The 17,107-nt window shown below is 40.4% G+C and overlaps 1 protein-coding gene across 1 annotated transcript; it reads right to left on the bottom strand.

Moving 5' to 3' along the window:
* Positions 1 to 3,498: 3,498 nt before the first annotated feature.
* LOC118806517 (probable polypeptide N-acetylgalactosaminyltransferase 8) lies at positions 3,499 to 16,889 on the bottom strand. The gene is made up of 11 exons (XM_036567945.1): positions 16,857 to 16,889; positions 15,425 to 15,762; positions 13,594 to 13,760; positions 13,174 to 13,357; positions 12,381 to 12,578; positions 10,501 to 10,615; positions 10,229 to 10,414; positions 9,241 to 9,378; positions 8,990 to 9,085; positions 8,382 to 8,549; positions 3,499 to 7,282 (listed from the first exon to the last, which is right to left on the bottom strand). The coding sequence occupies exons 1-11, from the start codon at positions 16,887 to 16,889 to the stop codon at positions 7,148 to 7,150; spliced, it is 1,758 nt and encodes a 585-aa protein (XP_036423838.1). The 3' UTR covers positions 3,499 to 7,147.
* Positions 16,890 to 17,107: the final 218 nt, after the last annotated feature.

Raw genomic sequence — 17,107 nt, forward strand, 5'->3', positions numbered from 1 at the left:
TAACCGCAGTTTCGATAGGTAACAAAATATTTTAGGTTTGTATTTTGACACATAGCTATACGAACCCTGGCACAATTGCTAAACTAAATATACTTAGAGATTTTTTATTATTATTATCTGATAATGTTCTTGCTAAATTGCAAGATAAAAGTAGATAACCGTGACATATGTGGCGAAAGTACGGTATAGATCCTAAAGATGCAACAAAAAGAACAAGATGGCTCACTCTCAGTTTATTTGAGAAGCGGAGTACTTGACATGCAGAAAGAAAGGTACGGAGCCCGGTAGGGGTCACTAATGAGGAAAAAATTGTGAGGAGGGAAATCTGTCCCCACGGTTTAGTAATCCAACTGCCCAGGTTGGGCAAAATACTTTGACAAAAGTAGTGATGGCTGAACAGTGAATATACTGCCCTAAATGTGTTCAGTAATGTATTCCTCTACAATACATAAAAAGTAATGTATTCAGAATGCATAGAATATATTTGTTGATAAAGTACATGGGAAGAACTCTGCGGAAATTTTTATTTATTTCACACTTTTCTTTATTGTTACTGGTTGACAGTTTTGTTCATGTAATTCTTCTGATAATATGTTTAATAAAAAAATAAATTATTCAAATTAATACAAGAATGAATATGAAATTCTCAACATTATTTTGGCTCTATAATAATAATGATCCCATAATCCCACTGCCCTTTCATGACCCAGTTCACCATATCTTAATAACAAAATCTTGCAAATTTGACTATAAAATCAGAAGCTATGTGATTTTCAGTTAGTGATAGGTGTGTAACTTGCCAAGGAACACATGCACAAGTCCCGTACAATGCCAAAGCTAAGCTTATCACTTGAGAATATGTCCACTACTCAGTTTAGTCATCCCTCAGAAGAGCTTACTAACACTCAGATTAGTTATAAATGGATCATCACAGTGATTTATCAGTCTACTCAGGCTTTAGCAGGAACTTCAGTGTTTGTAGAGAAGCCATGTTGTGTTCTTTTTTAGAGCAAGTCTTTACATCAGGGGTGCTCAACTTCAGTCCTGTAGGGTCGGTGTCCAGCAAAGTTGAAGGTTTCTCTGTACTAACACACCCACTAAACCTCGCAAGTAACAGGTAAGTGTAATCAGGTGTGTTTCAGTAGGTAAATCAGCTGCACTGGTCACCGGCCCTCCAGGACCAAAGTTGTGCACCCCTACTTTACATGCTATGCGCTCATTTTAAGGGTAGTGACTTTACTGGGTGCGTATTCTAAAAATATTCTCCTACAAATGTAAAAGATAACTGTATTCTGAAAACTTTGCTAAATGTGACTTGAACTGAACACAGATACCAAATTGCTGTATTCTGAAAACGTATTCCCAATACTTTTATTCCATTAAGTGGCAACCCTTGTTACATCAAAATGTACACAAAATCGATTAAAAAAAAACTGCCTTGAACAGTACTGTGCCTTTCCTGGCCATAATGGTGAACGTATTCATAACAAACAATGAAAGTCTGCTCTAGGCTTCTCTTTTCCTTTGTAGTCACTGACCTCTGTTTACACAGGTCTTTGTATTTATAGTATATCTCAGCATTTCCACTCAGCACAAATGGGTGCACCATTAACAAGTGTGACAACAGGAACTGATTTCACAACTTCATTAATTATTACGTGGAGAAGACCTGCATTAAAATGTATGAGGTGTCATCTTGCAGGCAGTTTAGCTCATTTGTTTCCCACCTCAGTCTTTACTGACAGGTTCTCTGCTGGAATGAAATCACTGACTGCCAGCCTGGTGCCACATCAGTGAACAGTGGAAATCATACTATTGATAAGGAGTCTTCCTGAACTTACTACAGTAGGTCTAGTAAACTGATCCACGTGTAATAGAAGAGCTTTCAGATAATAGTTATATAATAGTTATTTAGTGGCACAAATAAGAAATGGAGCAATTTAATTTGTGGGTTGACGTTTTTATTTTTGGTTGGTTCCAAACTTGTTCCAACAGGCCCTTCTAGATCATAGGTGTTGTGGAGGGGGTGTGGTATGAAAGTAGATGTGTGCAGAGGCCTGATATCCAGCCTGAATCGTGAACCATAAGAAGACAGGGAGCTGCAGTAGTACTTTAGTACTCAGAACATACGCGCTACCGACTAATGATGAACTAAAAGTAAGTAGACTGCTCATTCACTCATAGAAGTTTAGTCTTTGTTGATGTTTGTGTTTTACAGAGTTTTGGTCTGTCTTCCCAAGGCTATGCGGTCAGCCACAGCCACAGGGTATTTTACTGTAGATGCAATTGCAAGTAACACATTTTACAGTTATGTCAACGATCTACATGTTCATTTCTGTGGAGAACTATTACTGTATTTATCAATGGTTTTCCTCAGTTCTTAATGGCACATTGTTATTGCTGACAAGTGTTATACAAAAAAAGAAGAAAGACAGACTGACCATTAACAGCATGGGTTTTATTACTGGTTAGAGAACTACTGAAATAGAAATACTGAAGAGAAAACACTGCAGACAAATAAAGTTCTCTTTATTAAACACCAGAGCAAAAAGGCACATAACATACAACCATCCCTGTGGGACCCCTCATACGCAAACAACCCGCACCATACACAATAAATATAACCAACTCACACCTATAACAACAATAAACAGTACTTTTAGGAGGGTGTGCGCCTACCATGAGCCCCTGCCTGCAGCTGCTCACATGGCTACACCTCCTTAGCTTCTTAAAGGCAGCCCAAGCCAGTAGCAGGTTGCCACAGTACTAAAGGCAGTGAGTAGGAAATACAAATCCAACACATAAAGCCAAACTAAGGAAACCAAAAACGTTTTCATTTACTGGAGGAAAAAGGGGGAAATGGCGAGTCTAGTCAGAAGCATTGGACCATTTGATGAGTCTGTGGAGCATTTTGAGTACTTGTTTGAACACCACTGCAATGCAAATGGTCTTTCCAGGCTCCCTCAGCCCATCAGGCCTACAGAACACTAGCAGGCTGAAATCTTCTACTTCAGAGAAGTGCTAAATGCCCCGATAACATCGGTGCAAAACAGTGTCTTTCGTGGAAGAAGAGGAGAGATGACAAAATGTCTAAATCCTTACGTGGTCAGAAGGAACAAGCTCACAACAAGCTCAGAACAGTTCAGTCTGGTTGCTTGCTGGGGGGCTACCCAGTTGTAATACCTCTACCCTTAAGATGCCTGGTGTCTACTCAGGGCACTGTGGAGTAGTGAGAATGAAGAAGATTGCTTGCAACTAATTTTGGTGGCCAGACTTAGATGCAGCAATCGAGGAGAAAGGCCAAGGCTTGCCCAGCTTGTCAGAAACAGTGTTTGAAAAACAGTGAGAACTCTGGCAGCTGCGTTTTGAATCAAAGGAAGCTGTTTTCGGGAGTGCACTTAAGAGACCAAGTCAGCAATCAATTCTGCTCGAAATAAAGGTGTGTATGAGTCTCTCCAGGCCTGCTTTAGTTGGAAAATCTCTTAGTAACTGCTTTGACATGAGTGCTAAAACTGAAATCCATGTCCTCAATTTCATTTAGGCAGCTAGTCTGTGCCTCTTGGTGCTATTCCCAAATAAAATAATTCTATGATAATTTTATTTTTATTCAGCTGCAGAACGTTTTGTCCCATTAAGTGAGTGATGTGCTCAAGGCACGTACAAAGCGAGTCAATGGGACCATAGTTGTTTAGGAAGAAGGCCAAGTATATCTGAGTATCATCTGCATAGCTGTAGGTTAAGATATCCTACAGTGAGAGCAGCTCACAAATCAAACCCTGGGGGGCACCACAGGTCACTGGCACTCTCTCAGAAACATTGTTTTCTATTTCAACAAAGTAGCTTCTGTCTTGCAGGTATGAACTGAACCATTTTAGGATAGTTTCTGAGAGTCCAACCCAGTATTTAATTGTATCTCTGAGAATTTAATGGATTGAGTAGCAGTAGAACAGAGTCTGTATTTAAACGGATGTCATTCTTAATTAGAGCAGTCTCAGTACTTTGATTAGGCAAAAATCCTGACTGAAATTTATCTAGACAGCTATTTAAGAACAGAAAACCAGTAAGTTGTTTAAGGATGATTTTCTCAATGATTTTTCCAATAAGAGGTAGATTTGAAATAGGTCTGTAATTACTTAATTGAGTTGCTTCTAGATTTTTCTTTTTTAAGAGAGGCTTCACAATGAGTCACGTGCTGAGACCAAAAGAGTCCAATATGGTACCTTATCATAATTCTTTTTGGGATTGTCAATATGTGTGTTAAAATCACCAGCAACAGCAATATGATCAAAATCAGTGGAACTGAAAGACAACATCAATAAATTTGGCATTGTACTTTGGATGCCTGTAAACAATTACTAGTAATATTCTTGGTGCCCCTTTCAGAACAGAGTACAGAGATACTCAAAGGATGTGAACTCATCAAATGATAATTGTTTGCATTAAAAAAGAATCATCGAGTAGAGCAGCTGTACCACATCTTTCATGCCAGCACATGAGACATTTATAAACTTAAAGTTTCGTGGGCCTGACTCAATTAATATGGTTTCAGCAGTATATTATTTTACCGAGTTTTTGTGAAAAGCATCACATAAGACTCCTTTGTGAGGGATCTAATATTGATATAATACCTGTGCACTTTGCTCTAAACTCTTTGACTCATATTTTACATACTGCAGACTGGATAAGTTCAAATTATCTGACATGTTTTTTCTGTTTCTGATAAGTACTGGAATAGGAGAGATCACTGGCACAAAGGGTCCGCACTTATTTTGAAAACATGTATGGCTGACATCATCACCATAACAGCACAGACCTGTAAAATGTCTACATAAATTGATCATATTTCTAGGGAATGGGTAACCTCTTCCCTTTCAGTGGAGGAAGGTGGGTGGAACTGCTGATGATGGGATAGAGAGGGAAGAGCCTGTCTCTTTCTTTGAGGTGCTTCAGGGCTGGCTGACAGGTAAAGTGACGGCCTCATCCCAGATAATACAAGCTTCTCCATGGCTGCTGGGAGAGTCCGGTGGGGTAGGGGGTGGAGATGGATGCTCATGTGGGTTTGCTGTCTTCAGAAGCTGGTACAGTTTGGTCATTGTCATGGCTCTCATCCCATAAATGCAGCTCCGTCAGGGCTTTCTCAGTGAGGGGAGGATGTTGGTGGCTCTGGAGTGACGACAGAGTCCTTGGGTGTTAGTGCTGATGTGTCTACACCAGTGAGGATGGATAAGAAACATGGAGAAAATGAGGTTCTCTGCCAGGGTTTTGTCACTGCTCTTGTTGGTGTATAGTCCATCTTGCCAAAAAATTCTCTCTTCCAAGAAAGCAGGTTAAAGTTATCAATAAAATTCAGTCCATTTGACCTGCAGCTTTTATGTAGCCAAGTGTTTGATCCAATACTCTGATTGGCTGACACTTTCAGTTCTTTCTGCATTATGTTCAGTGCCTTTAGGAAACTTACTGGGGCCTTGCAGTGGTTCAAATCTGTTCAGTAAATGATGTGACTGGGACCAGTGTTCTGCTCCGGCTTTGTACTGTGGTCTCTGAGCAGCAGCTTTAGCATTAGTATTAGCAGGACATGCTTTGCTAGTGGAGGATGGAAGATGAGACTACAAAGCTATTAGTAGCAAAGTGTTTGGTTTAGCACCAATGTAGACACATTGATCATTTATGCCAGCTGTACTTACAATAGCAGCTCCAGACACTATAGCTCAAAACAACATAAGAAACATAAAGAAAAGAAGTTAGGGTGACCAGATGTCCCTGCTTTTTGGGGACAGCCCCCGTAATTTGTTGCCTGTCCATTGAAATGTCCCCCTTTTTAACTGTGAATTAAAAGCACACCGGAAAGTCCTAAAAAAGACCTGGGAGCAGAGCAGACAGGCAGATGTCTTGCACTGTGCTCGTTTTTGCCAACAGTGGTCTACTGACCACTTCTACCACTTGCTCACCTAATTTTAGAGAATACTGCTGTGTAAAACTCTAAGCTAGCCAGTATCAAGTGAGTTGATAACATCACCACAAATGTCTTCAAGATACAGGGTAACCAAGGGATTGTGTGTGCATTTTGGGGTTGGGGGTGTGTTTAGGGTCTGGATATTGAGCTATAGCCACACATTTTTCTGCAGCCACTGGTCTCTTTTTACAGTCAAAATGTTTTATATGAATATGAATTATGGGCTCATACAACAACTGAATTTTTTGTGGTGCAGAATCCAAACCCTTCACATCAGGGGACCAGCCTTGTGTCTGGAGGATCAATTCTTATGTCTTGCGCACAGGTACACAGACATTAGGCCAGCCCATTAAACACTGGGCAGTCACATTTAGAAAGGTGAGTTACTACGGTTATGGGGACACTGTGTTCCCACCTTCCTCTTACATCTACCACACATAAGCTATGGCTGTTAGTCTTTATGTCTACAGTTAAAGTGTGATGTGTATTCACAATACTTTTGGGATAATGTTGATTTAATGTCACATTGAGATAAAACTCTCTTTTGCGAGAGACAGTAGGGCTGGTATGAAAATGTGGGTAGTCAGTATACAAGGTTTACAAAGTTACTTAGTACCCAATTTTATCACTCCACCTTCACCATAGTTTATTACAGTGCCACAGTTACCATCATGAAAAAACATATTATTCCATAGACAAAAACATTGAATATTTTAAGGATATATTGACCGCCGACCTGAAAATGTCCCCGTTTTTTTATCTCAGAAATCTAGTCACCTTAAAAGAAATGAAAGATAGCAGAGCTAAGCAGAGAAGCGTCCTAACAGCAAGGAAGCAGGAAGACTTCTTCAACTGTATTGACAAGAGTCAGGGTCAACTCCAGAAAACCCAGAGTCAGGCATTACTAGTAGCACCAAATGGTAACATATTGGTTCATTTATAAAAGCCAAAGAGTACCTATCCATTTGCATAGAGAACTTTAACATTTGCATGGAACATTTTGTAACTGCATGTGATGTACAGTGAATTATAACATTGGGTGTACTGCAGGAATTAGACTGTAAAGTGATGCACAGCCTTATATGAAGTACAAAACAGTATCAGTAACTAGTCATTAGTCCTGTGATTCCAATCAGAGTCCATTGATAAGTTAAAACAGTAGCAGACATTCCATTTCTTTTGGCCTTGGACCGGTTAAAAGTCTTTGATGACATTATGTATCTTCCAGTATTGCCCACTACATGCCTGAACGACAAGCTGGTATTGCGAATCCTGTCCTTGGGTAACCTCAAGACATCGGTTTGTGTCTCTGTTCCTTATTGGCTGTCCCTGTAGGTAAAGCAAAGACAGACACCTTACACAGTAGTTATTTATCACAAAAGTTATTTTATCACTTAACTTTGGAGTTAAGACCACACAATGTGCCTTACTGCTTATTTGTTTTCCAACTGCAGGGCTCAACTTTCCCTGCTTAAGTACTGGCTTTATAACTACACCTTAACATGATTAGTATTGTTTTTATGTTCCTTTTGAATTAGACATTCTGGTGCTTTCCCTGGCTGTGTCTGAATAGACAAATGAAACATCCTTTCCTTTCGACACCATGGTGGCATCAGCCATCTTTTATGGAGTGGTCTGCTGGGGCAGCAGCATCTCAAGTGCGGACAGGAAGAGACTGGACAAACTCATTAAGAGGGCCAGTTATGTCCTGCTTATCCTTCTTGGTCACGGGGGGAACTGGAGCCTATCCCAGCGATCGTTGGGCGGAAGGCAGGAAACACCCTGGACAGGTCACCAGTCCATCGCAGGGCACACATATACACACAGACATATACATTCACACTCCCACACACACCTAGGGGCAATTTAGCATGTCCAATTGAACTGACTCCATGTCTTTGGACTGTGGGAGGAAACATGCAAACGCCACACAGAATGGACCTTGATCACCCAGCCAGGAATCGAACCTAGGCCCTTCTTGCTGTGAGACAACAGCACTACCCACTGTGCCACAAGATTCATACCATGTTTATTAATTCTCTTCTTGTTACCCTTTTTTGAGTGCCTTGCTCTCCCTTTGCTACTGTGGCACTGTACATTTCCCCTGTGGTGGGACTGATAAAGGATTATCTTATCTAATCTTATCTTAAATGCTTTCCTTGATTTTGCCTGATGTAGTAGCCAGGTGGATCCTCCTGCGAGTCAACTCTACCAATAAATTTAGTGAGGCCATGAGCCGCAGATCAAGTGAAATCATGGCAGATTGGAAAGGAAGTTTCATTCAACTATGCAGATGGAGACCTTGTCTTTACACAACTCATTCTGTTCAGGAAGCACTGTGGTTTGTGTGTTAAGCTAGGAAAACAAGAAATAGTGCAATGCAGGGCCACTGAAAACACTGTAGCTAAAATTTGTTTAGAGTAAATACCTGTTTAAAGTCCCAGTACATGTGGAACCCTTTCTCCTTGGCGAATTTACAGTCATGCAGTCCAGGTATTTGTCCATTACCAGGATCCACTAGGCAACGATTATTATGGTACCTACGAGATCTGATGCCTCCAATGTAGAGCTCCCCACTCAGCCTGTAGTAACAGTTCTGTATAAAAAAGGTAGATAAAACAGCAACAAATACTGCAGTGATTGAATGTATCAAGTCTCAGTTTCATCTTAACCGTAATTAGAGGTGGGTGATATGACATTTTTTTTGGTATTGTGATAAATTAGGCAACAATATGCTTTTCTGATATTGTTGAAATTGTCAGTACAAGAATACTGAACTGCCTGCTTTGTTACAAATAGAGCATAATTAGTGCTTTTTAATTGGATTTAGTGCAGGGCAGTGTGTGAAACATCATTGTATTCATATTTTTTATAGTATTTTTTTAAACATGGACCTTCTGGTCCATTTTTGTCTGTTCAAACCTTGGAAAAAAAAAACAAAATATTGTGATGTACAAAACATGCAAAATGCAGAATGCAAAAAAAATGCTGAGATATTTTGTTCATCAACTGTCAAAAAGTTTTCAGAAAACATACCTGAGGGCCAAGGTAATGGCACTCGTACATAATAGGAACACTCCCTGGAACGGGTCCCTGATCAAGGCAGAATTTGTCTGTTACTTTGTTCTTCATCTGTCAAAGATCAGCAGAGAAAGAACCAATCAGGCGCTGAAGTGCACTGAATAGTGTTCCAAATATTACCAGAAAGGCCAACCTAGAATTTATGCTCTTTTCATTTCTGAAATACGTAGAATGAACAAAATATAAAAGAAATAAATGCTACTTACGACGCCATAGCCGACTAGGTCCTCCCAGGAATCAAGCAGATTATACACATTGTCTAAATACCACTTGAAAGGCTTACATTTTAGTGTCTCCCTCAGCTTCTTTCTCTCTGTTATGTCCCCTATATCAATTCCATGACCCTGAACAGCAACAAACAGAAATTGTTTTAATGTAGAATTCACTGTGCCTCTGTTTCAAATCAAAGGATTATTGTATCTCCACCTCAGCTTACTGTTTTGTTTAACATAGACTCTCACCATCATTTTTTTTAAAAATTTATATCAGTTGTAGACTTTATATATAGCTTTACCTACAACTGAGGATCTATATGACTCTTAGATACAGTATAGCTCTTAATGGAAACATAATAAATCATTTTATTACCTTACAATATTCCTAACAAACTCTTTCTGTGATATCTCATTGTTTAAAGCACTCAGATGTTCTCCATAAATCTGAGTGACAATTTTCCAGTGATGGGAACTGAGAATAAAGATTTACACACAAATCGTGTAATATAATTAAAAATTACTTTTTGGACTAGACCTTATCTGTGCATCTGGAAACAAATGCTTTGTGTAATTTCAATGATGTCAAGCTTGGGTTCAGATGGCAGTTTCACCAGAAAATGATTTATTATTATTATTATTATTATTGTTATTATTATGATTATTATTATTATTTCACTATTACTTTTTGGGAAGGCGAAGCAAACATGTCTTGCATAACTTTTAACTTAAATAATGTGACAACTTATTTATCAGCCATTCTCCCATGCTGCATGGATTTGGACTAGCCTTGTTTTTTATTAATACATTTTTAAATATTATTTTATATTATAACAAATTACAATAATATATCGCCTGCACAGAGAGAAACACACCTCAGTAAAAACAAGAACTGTTTATAAGCCTACCTGAAACACAATCCTTAGCAGCAAAATTCAGTACTGTAAAAAGTACAACATGCTCAGGTCTTTCAGTTACAAACCTTTAAGGGGAGATTCCAGCTAACATAAACATTAGCTTTAAAATCATCCATCCAGATTTCAGCCACCCTTAGTGCATTTCTTCTCATTGGCGTGCTCAGATCTAGTGCGTATGGCTTATGGAGCCTCTCTATGTGGGCAAGCCTGCAGCACGGCACCACTTCAATGCTTCCTCCACACAGCCAAACCTACAGTAAAGCAAAGACCAGACTCATCAGATTCACATATTTTAATATGCTTGGATTGTAGTGTCAAGACACGTGGGACAACTTACTCGTATTCCGAACTCTACGTTCTCGCCTCCGTAAACTTCCATTCCTTTGTCCAGTTTTCCAATCTCTCCAAAGAATAACCGGTCAACCACAATGATCCCCATGATGGACGGACTCCTGACAACAACAGCAGTAATGAATTCACATTTGCCTCTGAAGTGGATGAGTTTTACCACCCCGAAAACATGCCTGTGTTCCTGCTATCTGTGGGTTGTGTGGAACAGGGCTAGCCAACAGATAAGCCGGTATTTTCCAGCTGACAGTGGGCCGACATCACTGAGCACACAATGGGCCTTAAGGGTTTCTGTTTGGGCAGTACGCCACCGGGCTAGTCCACAGATAACCTGACACAGGCCCACTATGGGTCATTTCACACTAGGCCCACATCAGCTAGTCCACGGTGGGCCCTTAAAAGACTTGGGTTGGCAGTACACCATTGAGTTAATCCACAGACAACCTGACACAGGACCACTGTGGGTCACTCTACACTGGGCCCACATCAGCTAGCCCACTGTGGGCCCTTAATGGATTTGAGTCGGTAGTACACCACTGGGATAGCCCACAGATAACCTTAAACAGGCAGTACATTGTTGGGGTAGCCCACAGATAACCTGACACAGTGGGTCACCCCACATTGGGTCCACATCATTTAGCCCACTGTGGGCCTTTAACTGATTTGAATGGGCGGTAGACAGCAGCTAGGATACAGATAATCCGACATATCAACATCATTTCAGGGTCAATGTCTCAGTGTGAGCCTTGGTCTGTCATGAAACCGAGCTGGTGGCCGACACTAAAAGCTCATGTCAGGGCTTACGGTGGGCTGCCAAATTTGAGCCCATATGTGCCCACTGTTTCACAACAGTCTGAGGCCTCACCTTGGGCAGCCCACAGTGGGTCCAATATTTAGCCTACAGTGGCCCCACACCGGACCTACATGGGCATGTTTGCATTCATATGTACAAACGAGACACAGTAATGTTTAGATGTAGAACCAAAATGATGCAAATGCGCCTAAAATAGCTTACTGGAGTTATTTTTCCTAAAAGTATTCTTTTCTTTGGGTGGCAGTATGCCAGTGAAGCCACATTACCTGTCATTTACTATTAGCAATGTTACAATGTTTTCTTTCAAAGCGATGGTTTGGCTAAATATCAAATTTATGCAGGTTTGAATGACACCTCCTCCCTCAAGTGAAGGAAAAACAACAAAACTCTTAAGAATAAACCTCCAGTGAGAGTGATGGTGGCAGTAAATTCATCTGAATTATTAGGCTAAGAGATGTCAAAAAGTGTTACTGGGGAGTTTTCACACACTGGTTTTATTGTATTCCTAGAACCAGAAAAAAAATGAAATAAATTTAAGCAATAAGCCACAAGAGGGCATGTGTTACTGTGATTTTGTCATAGGAATTGTTCTTACGCACAATGTGTCTAAAACCCCTTCCCTGTGATAAAATCTTTTCAGACAAGAAAACCAAATTTTCTACAAACATGTAGTTTGTATGATGCTAATTGGTGGAGTATAAGCCTGTTACTTGTTAGTTATATTAACCTTGCAGCTCCAGGGAAAAAAGCAAACGTCAGATGATTTTATTTCTAATCATGTTACAGATGTAGGCAAATGTAGCGTTAGGAGTCTTGTGGTGCGGAATGTTTGCCAAGTCAGAAAATTGGACCTCAGTATGTCACATAAAAGGCAGTGGTGTTACCCACTACACCACACCAACAAAACATGTCTTGGCTGATTGACTATGTTTCAGGTATGAGGAAAATTATGTAAATTAAATTTTTGGCCAAACCATCACTTGAAGTGTTACAGGTATCCACAACATGTTTCACATGTATAAGCAAAGCGATGCTATTCACTGAGTGTCACTTACTTTCCTGGCACTGTCTCATCATTAAGTTTGTACCACTCTGGACTGAAGGACTCATACAAGCACCAGAGCTGCCAGTCAAAACCATGGGTGGCTGCATTGTATTTAACCACCTCGAGGGTGTCAGGGGTCACTCTGTCAAACACTGGATTCAGCACCACTGTCCTGTCTTCTTTTATTCTGGCCAGCAGTGGCTCTGCCCTAAAAAGTGTGGGATGAAATTTTGATTAAGTTTCACAAAACTAACCTGTAATGACAAAATGATAACAAGCAGATAACACGCTAAATGACATACTTTTTGTAGCTGCACCTACTGCTCCCTTAATCAAGACACTTAAAGGGGAATTCCACTGATATGTCAAACTGTCTGCATAATTAAATGGTTAAGATGTGGCTTGATGTGATAAGCTTCATTTTAGAGAAAATTACCAAGTCCACAGTGGTGGTGATGGGAACCAGACGTCTGAAGCATTTAATAGCAAGCTTAATCACATGAAGTTATTACACTAAATGCACTGCCAAATGCCTGAGACTTTTAGGACTGTTCTTAGATGAGATTTTGGCCTAAAATGCTTTTTCTTTAATCCATTCATAGCAGATAGGTACATGCAGGCCATTCTTAGGCAAAATGAAAAATAAATCAACCACTATTTTTAATATTACACGTTCACTGGATGTTTTGAACAGAAAATGAAATGGATATATTTGCGTTGTAGACATTGCGACCCCTAGTTCCTGTCACCACCACCGTAAAGAAAGAGATTATCTCCAATGGATTTGTAAGAATTCCTTTTACCATTGATCATGCACCTCAATGTGGGCATCAAAAATGGCCACAACATCACCAGTAGCTGCCTCCCATCCTGAAACGCGTGCTTGTGCCAGACCCTGTCGATCTTTGTGTATCACCCTCTTAATTACATTAGGCTTCTCTTTATGAATTAAATCAACATATTCATCCAGCTTGCCCTTGAGATTCTCTATGAAGAAAAACACTTCAGATTAAAAACAGATTAAACCCAGCACTGCGTCAATGATTCCCTGACCCCCAGATCTGTACATGATCTGTGGATGTTTATCAAGACTGTTTAGCAGGTAAAGATAAGGTGGTCAGTGAACGGAGAGGCACCGCAGGTGTCACCTTTGCACCTTTGGAGAGACAATCGCACAGCTCCTACTGTATATGATATTAAGACTTGTGAGTGAAGTTACAGACCTTTAGTGCTGTGGTCGTCCACCAGTATGATGTCCTTGAGCAGGTGAGGAGGTGTTCTGTCAATGATGCTGCGGATGGCTCTCTTTATGACAGACAGAGCCTCATCCATGTAGATCAGAACCACACTGATTGTTGGGAGCTCCTTTGGATAAACCTTAGTAGCACATCTGAGTGACCAGAAACACAGTTAATGTCTTCAGGAAGTCGGCCTAGACATCTGAAGAACACATGTTTAGGTGACTCTTCAATTAGGGCCACATTTAACCTTTTTAGGCAGCATTCAAGAATTTGTTATCTAGTCTAATCTGAATCCAAAATCTGCCAATATTCAGTCATGCTTCTGTATTGTGGTTAATATTAGGATGATCAAATAATGATGTTAATATTTAATAGCGCAGCATTGCATCCCTCAGCCTCAACAGGTTAACAGAACTCACAATTCTGTATCCTTTTTTGTGTTTTCATCATTAGCATTAACCAGCACGAATTATCCCCCCACCCCGCCTTATCTACTGAAATAAAGAAATCCTGACTGCTGACAGGGTGGAAAAAAATTCAAACCGCCTGCCCTCAAGTATCGACCCCAAAGCCTTTGTAGCTTCGCCCCTGAATAGTTTCTCCCACCTTCAACATGCATCATCAGAAGGGGTTTTCCTAGTCTTTAAAGAGGAGAATCTCACTCTAGAACAGGGGTCGGCAACCCAAATGTTAAGAAGAGCCATTTTGTCCTTTCAATAAAAATCAAACCACAACATTTTATGTCCATTTTACCATCTTGGTTGTAAATATGTCTCAGTATTTGCTAATGTCCTAGTATAGGCCAAAATAATCTAAACAAAAAATCGCTCTGCCTTAAGCTTCAGCTCACCTATAGCCGCTTTTCTCGCATCTCCAGCAGGAAACTGTTCGGCTCACGTGGAACAGTTTCTTATAAAATGTCTGCCAACGTTTGACTTTTTACGAGGCTGAAGTCGCTTCTCATTCTCTTCTTCTTTGAATATTCCCGTTCCACCTTAAACGGTGCCTGACACGCCAGGATGTAACTGCTGCATGATTTAAGGTGGAACGGGACAATCTGAACAAGAAACTGGCGAATGAGAAGCTGACTTCAGCTTCACAACTATTTAGTGTTTGACAGTTTCTCGTCGTAGATTAAACATATCAGGAAAGCAGCTGGAGTGATTATAAATGTAGTCCATAGTCTCCAAATTATCGATGTGCATCTTAAATCTTTGCCTTTTTGTTAGCTACTAGCTAGGTGAGACTGTTGTCATTGTTATGGTGACCAGCAGTTTACATGCCAACCTTCAAGGTTAAAGAGTAAATTAGCAGTTCTACATTAACTCCAGCATTTAAGACCATTTACCGCAACAGAGCAGTAAAAGATCTGCATTTTGCCAACCCCTGCCCTAGAGACTATATCATTTCGGCCAGGGCGCCCCTTTTAGTTACTGTGAGAAGGTGCAACTTTAATAAATGTAACTTTTCATTATATTATCATAGACATAAAAACTGTACTTACTTTTCAACACATACATAGTAAAAAACTCTTTATCTAAGCACAGTAAAATGTTTAGAGCCACTATTATCTAACATTTACAGAACAAATTACTTTCAAAATATTTTCTGATGAGAAAAACTTTAGAAAGCTTTAACTGTAGAATCAGCCATTAAAATTCATTCGATGTATATATACACTAAGTATATCTGAAAATGATTTTTTCTGGTTGTCTCATTTAAAAAGTGTGACGTATCTGCATGGAGACAGTAAAGGAGCTGAACTGCTGGGAGCTTTATTTATTATGGTTTATTTATGTATTTATTTTCTTACTTGGGGTCTCGAGTGTCTGGTATGCTCCTGTTGAGGGGCAGTCTGTCACTGAGGAACACATTGTAGCCATAATCCTGAAAGAGCTGCTGTGCCTCCTTCTGCTCCTCCTCTGTGAGATCACCACCCCACTTGGAGAAAAGAAATGAGTTGGGGAACAATCTTTTATGTTCCTTTGGTTTCTCCGGTTCCTTTGGTTTCTCCTCTTTTTTTGGTTTCTCTGGTTCCTTTGGTTTCTCCTCTGCTTGATTTTCTTCTTTTCTCCAACCCAAATGCTCCTCTGTGGAGAAGATGCCACTGTTCTGCTTCAGACTGATAATTTGCTTCTCAGGGCTGCTGTTCTAACCAGCATAGCGCTGCTATCATTGCAAAAACATTTAATTTTCACTTCATTTAACCATGAGCTTATTCTTATCTAGTCCAAGCATTTTAGCAGCCACCAATAGAATAGAATGCACATAATTGGACCATAATTACCTGGTTTCTCAGACCTGCACTCCAGCCCCGCACTCTCAGCCCCGCACTCTCAGCCCCGCACTCTAAGCCCCGCACTCTCAGCCCCGCACTCTCAGCCCCGCACTCTCAGCCCCGCACTCTAAGCCCCGCACTCTCAGCCCCGCACTCTCAGCCCCGCACTCTCAGCCCTGCACTCTCAGAACCGGATATGAATAGTGCACTATGTGAGAAAAAGTAGTGCAGTGCATATACACACACACACAGTGGAGGAAATAAGTATTTGATCCCCCACTGATTTTGAAAGTTTGTACTCAGTCTATGATTTTTATGGTAGCTTTATTTTAACAGTGAGAGATGGAATATCAAAAAGAAAATCTAGAAAATTAAATAATATTTAAATAAAAAATAATTTGCATTTCATTGAGGGAAATAAGTATTTGATCCCCTAAAAACCATGACTAATGTTGGCTCCCACAGACCACTGACACACCCTAATCTCAGTGAAGTCATTACCTGCATGAAAGACACCTGTCCCAAATTGTCACCTGTATAAAAGGCCACCTGCCAACAGACTCAGTGACACTCCAACATCTCCACCATGGGCAAGACTAAAGAGCTGTCTAAAGATGTCAGGGACAAAATTGTTGACCTATACAAGGCTGGAATGGGCTACAAAGCCATAAGTAAGAAGCTGGATGAGAAGGTGACAACTGTTGGTGCAATTATTTGGAAGTGGAAGAAGTACAATATTACTGTCAATCGACCTAGGCCTGGAGCTCCATGCACGATATCACCTCGTGGAGTCTCACTGATCATGAGAAAGGCTAAAAATCAGCAAAGAACTACACGGGAGGAGCTGGTTAATGATCTCAAGGCAGCTGGGACCACAGTCTCCAAAAAAACCATTGGTAATACACTGAGACGTAACGGTTTAAAATCCTGCAGTGCATGCCAGGTTCCTCTGCTCAAGAAGGCTCACGTCCAGGCCCACCTCAAGTTTGCCAATGAACATATTAATGACTCCGAGAGAGACTGGGAGAAGGTGCTGTGGTCAGATGAGACCAAAATTGAGCTCTTTGGCCTCAACTCAACGTGTTTGGAGGAAGAAAAATACAGAATATGACCCTAAAAACACCATCCCCACCATCAATCATGTCTGTCTCTATGTTCAGTTTTCAACCCATGGTGGTGGAAGTATTATGTTTTGGGGGTGTTTTTCTTCTAAGGGCA

The sequence above is a fragment of the Colossoma macropomum genome, unplaced genomic scaffold, assembly GCF_904425465.1.
Source record: "Colossoma macropomum unplaced genomic scaffold, Colossoma_macropomum, whole genome shotgun sequence".
In the NCBI taxonomy this organism is placed as follows: domain Eukaryota; kingdom Metazoa; phylum Chordata; class Actinopteri; order Characiformes; family Serrasalmidae; genus Colossoma; species Colossoma macropomum.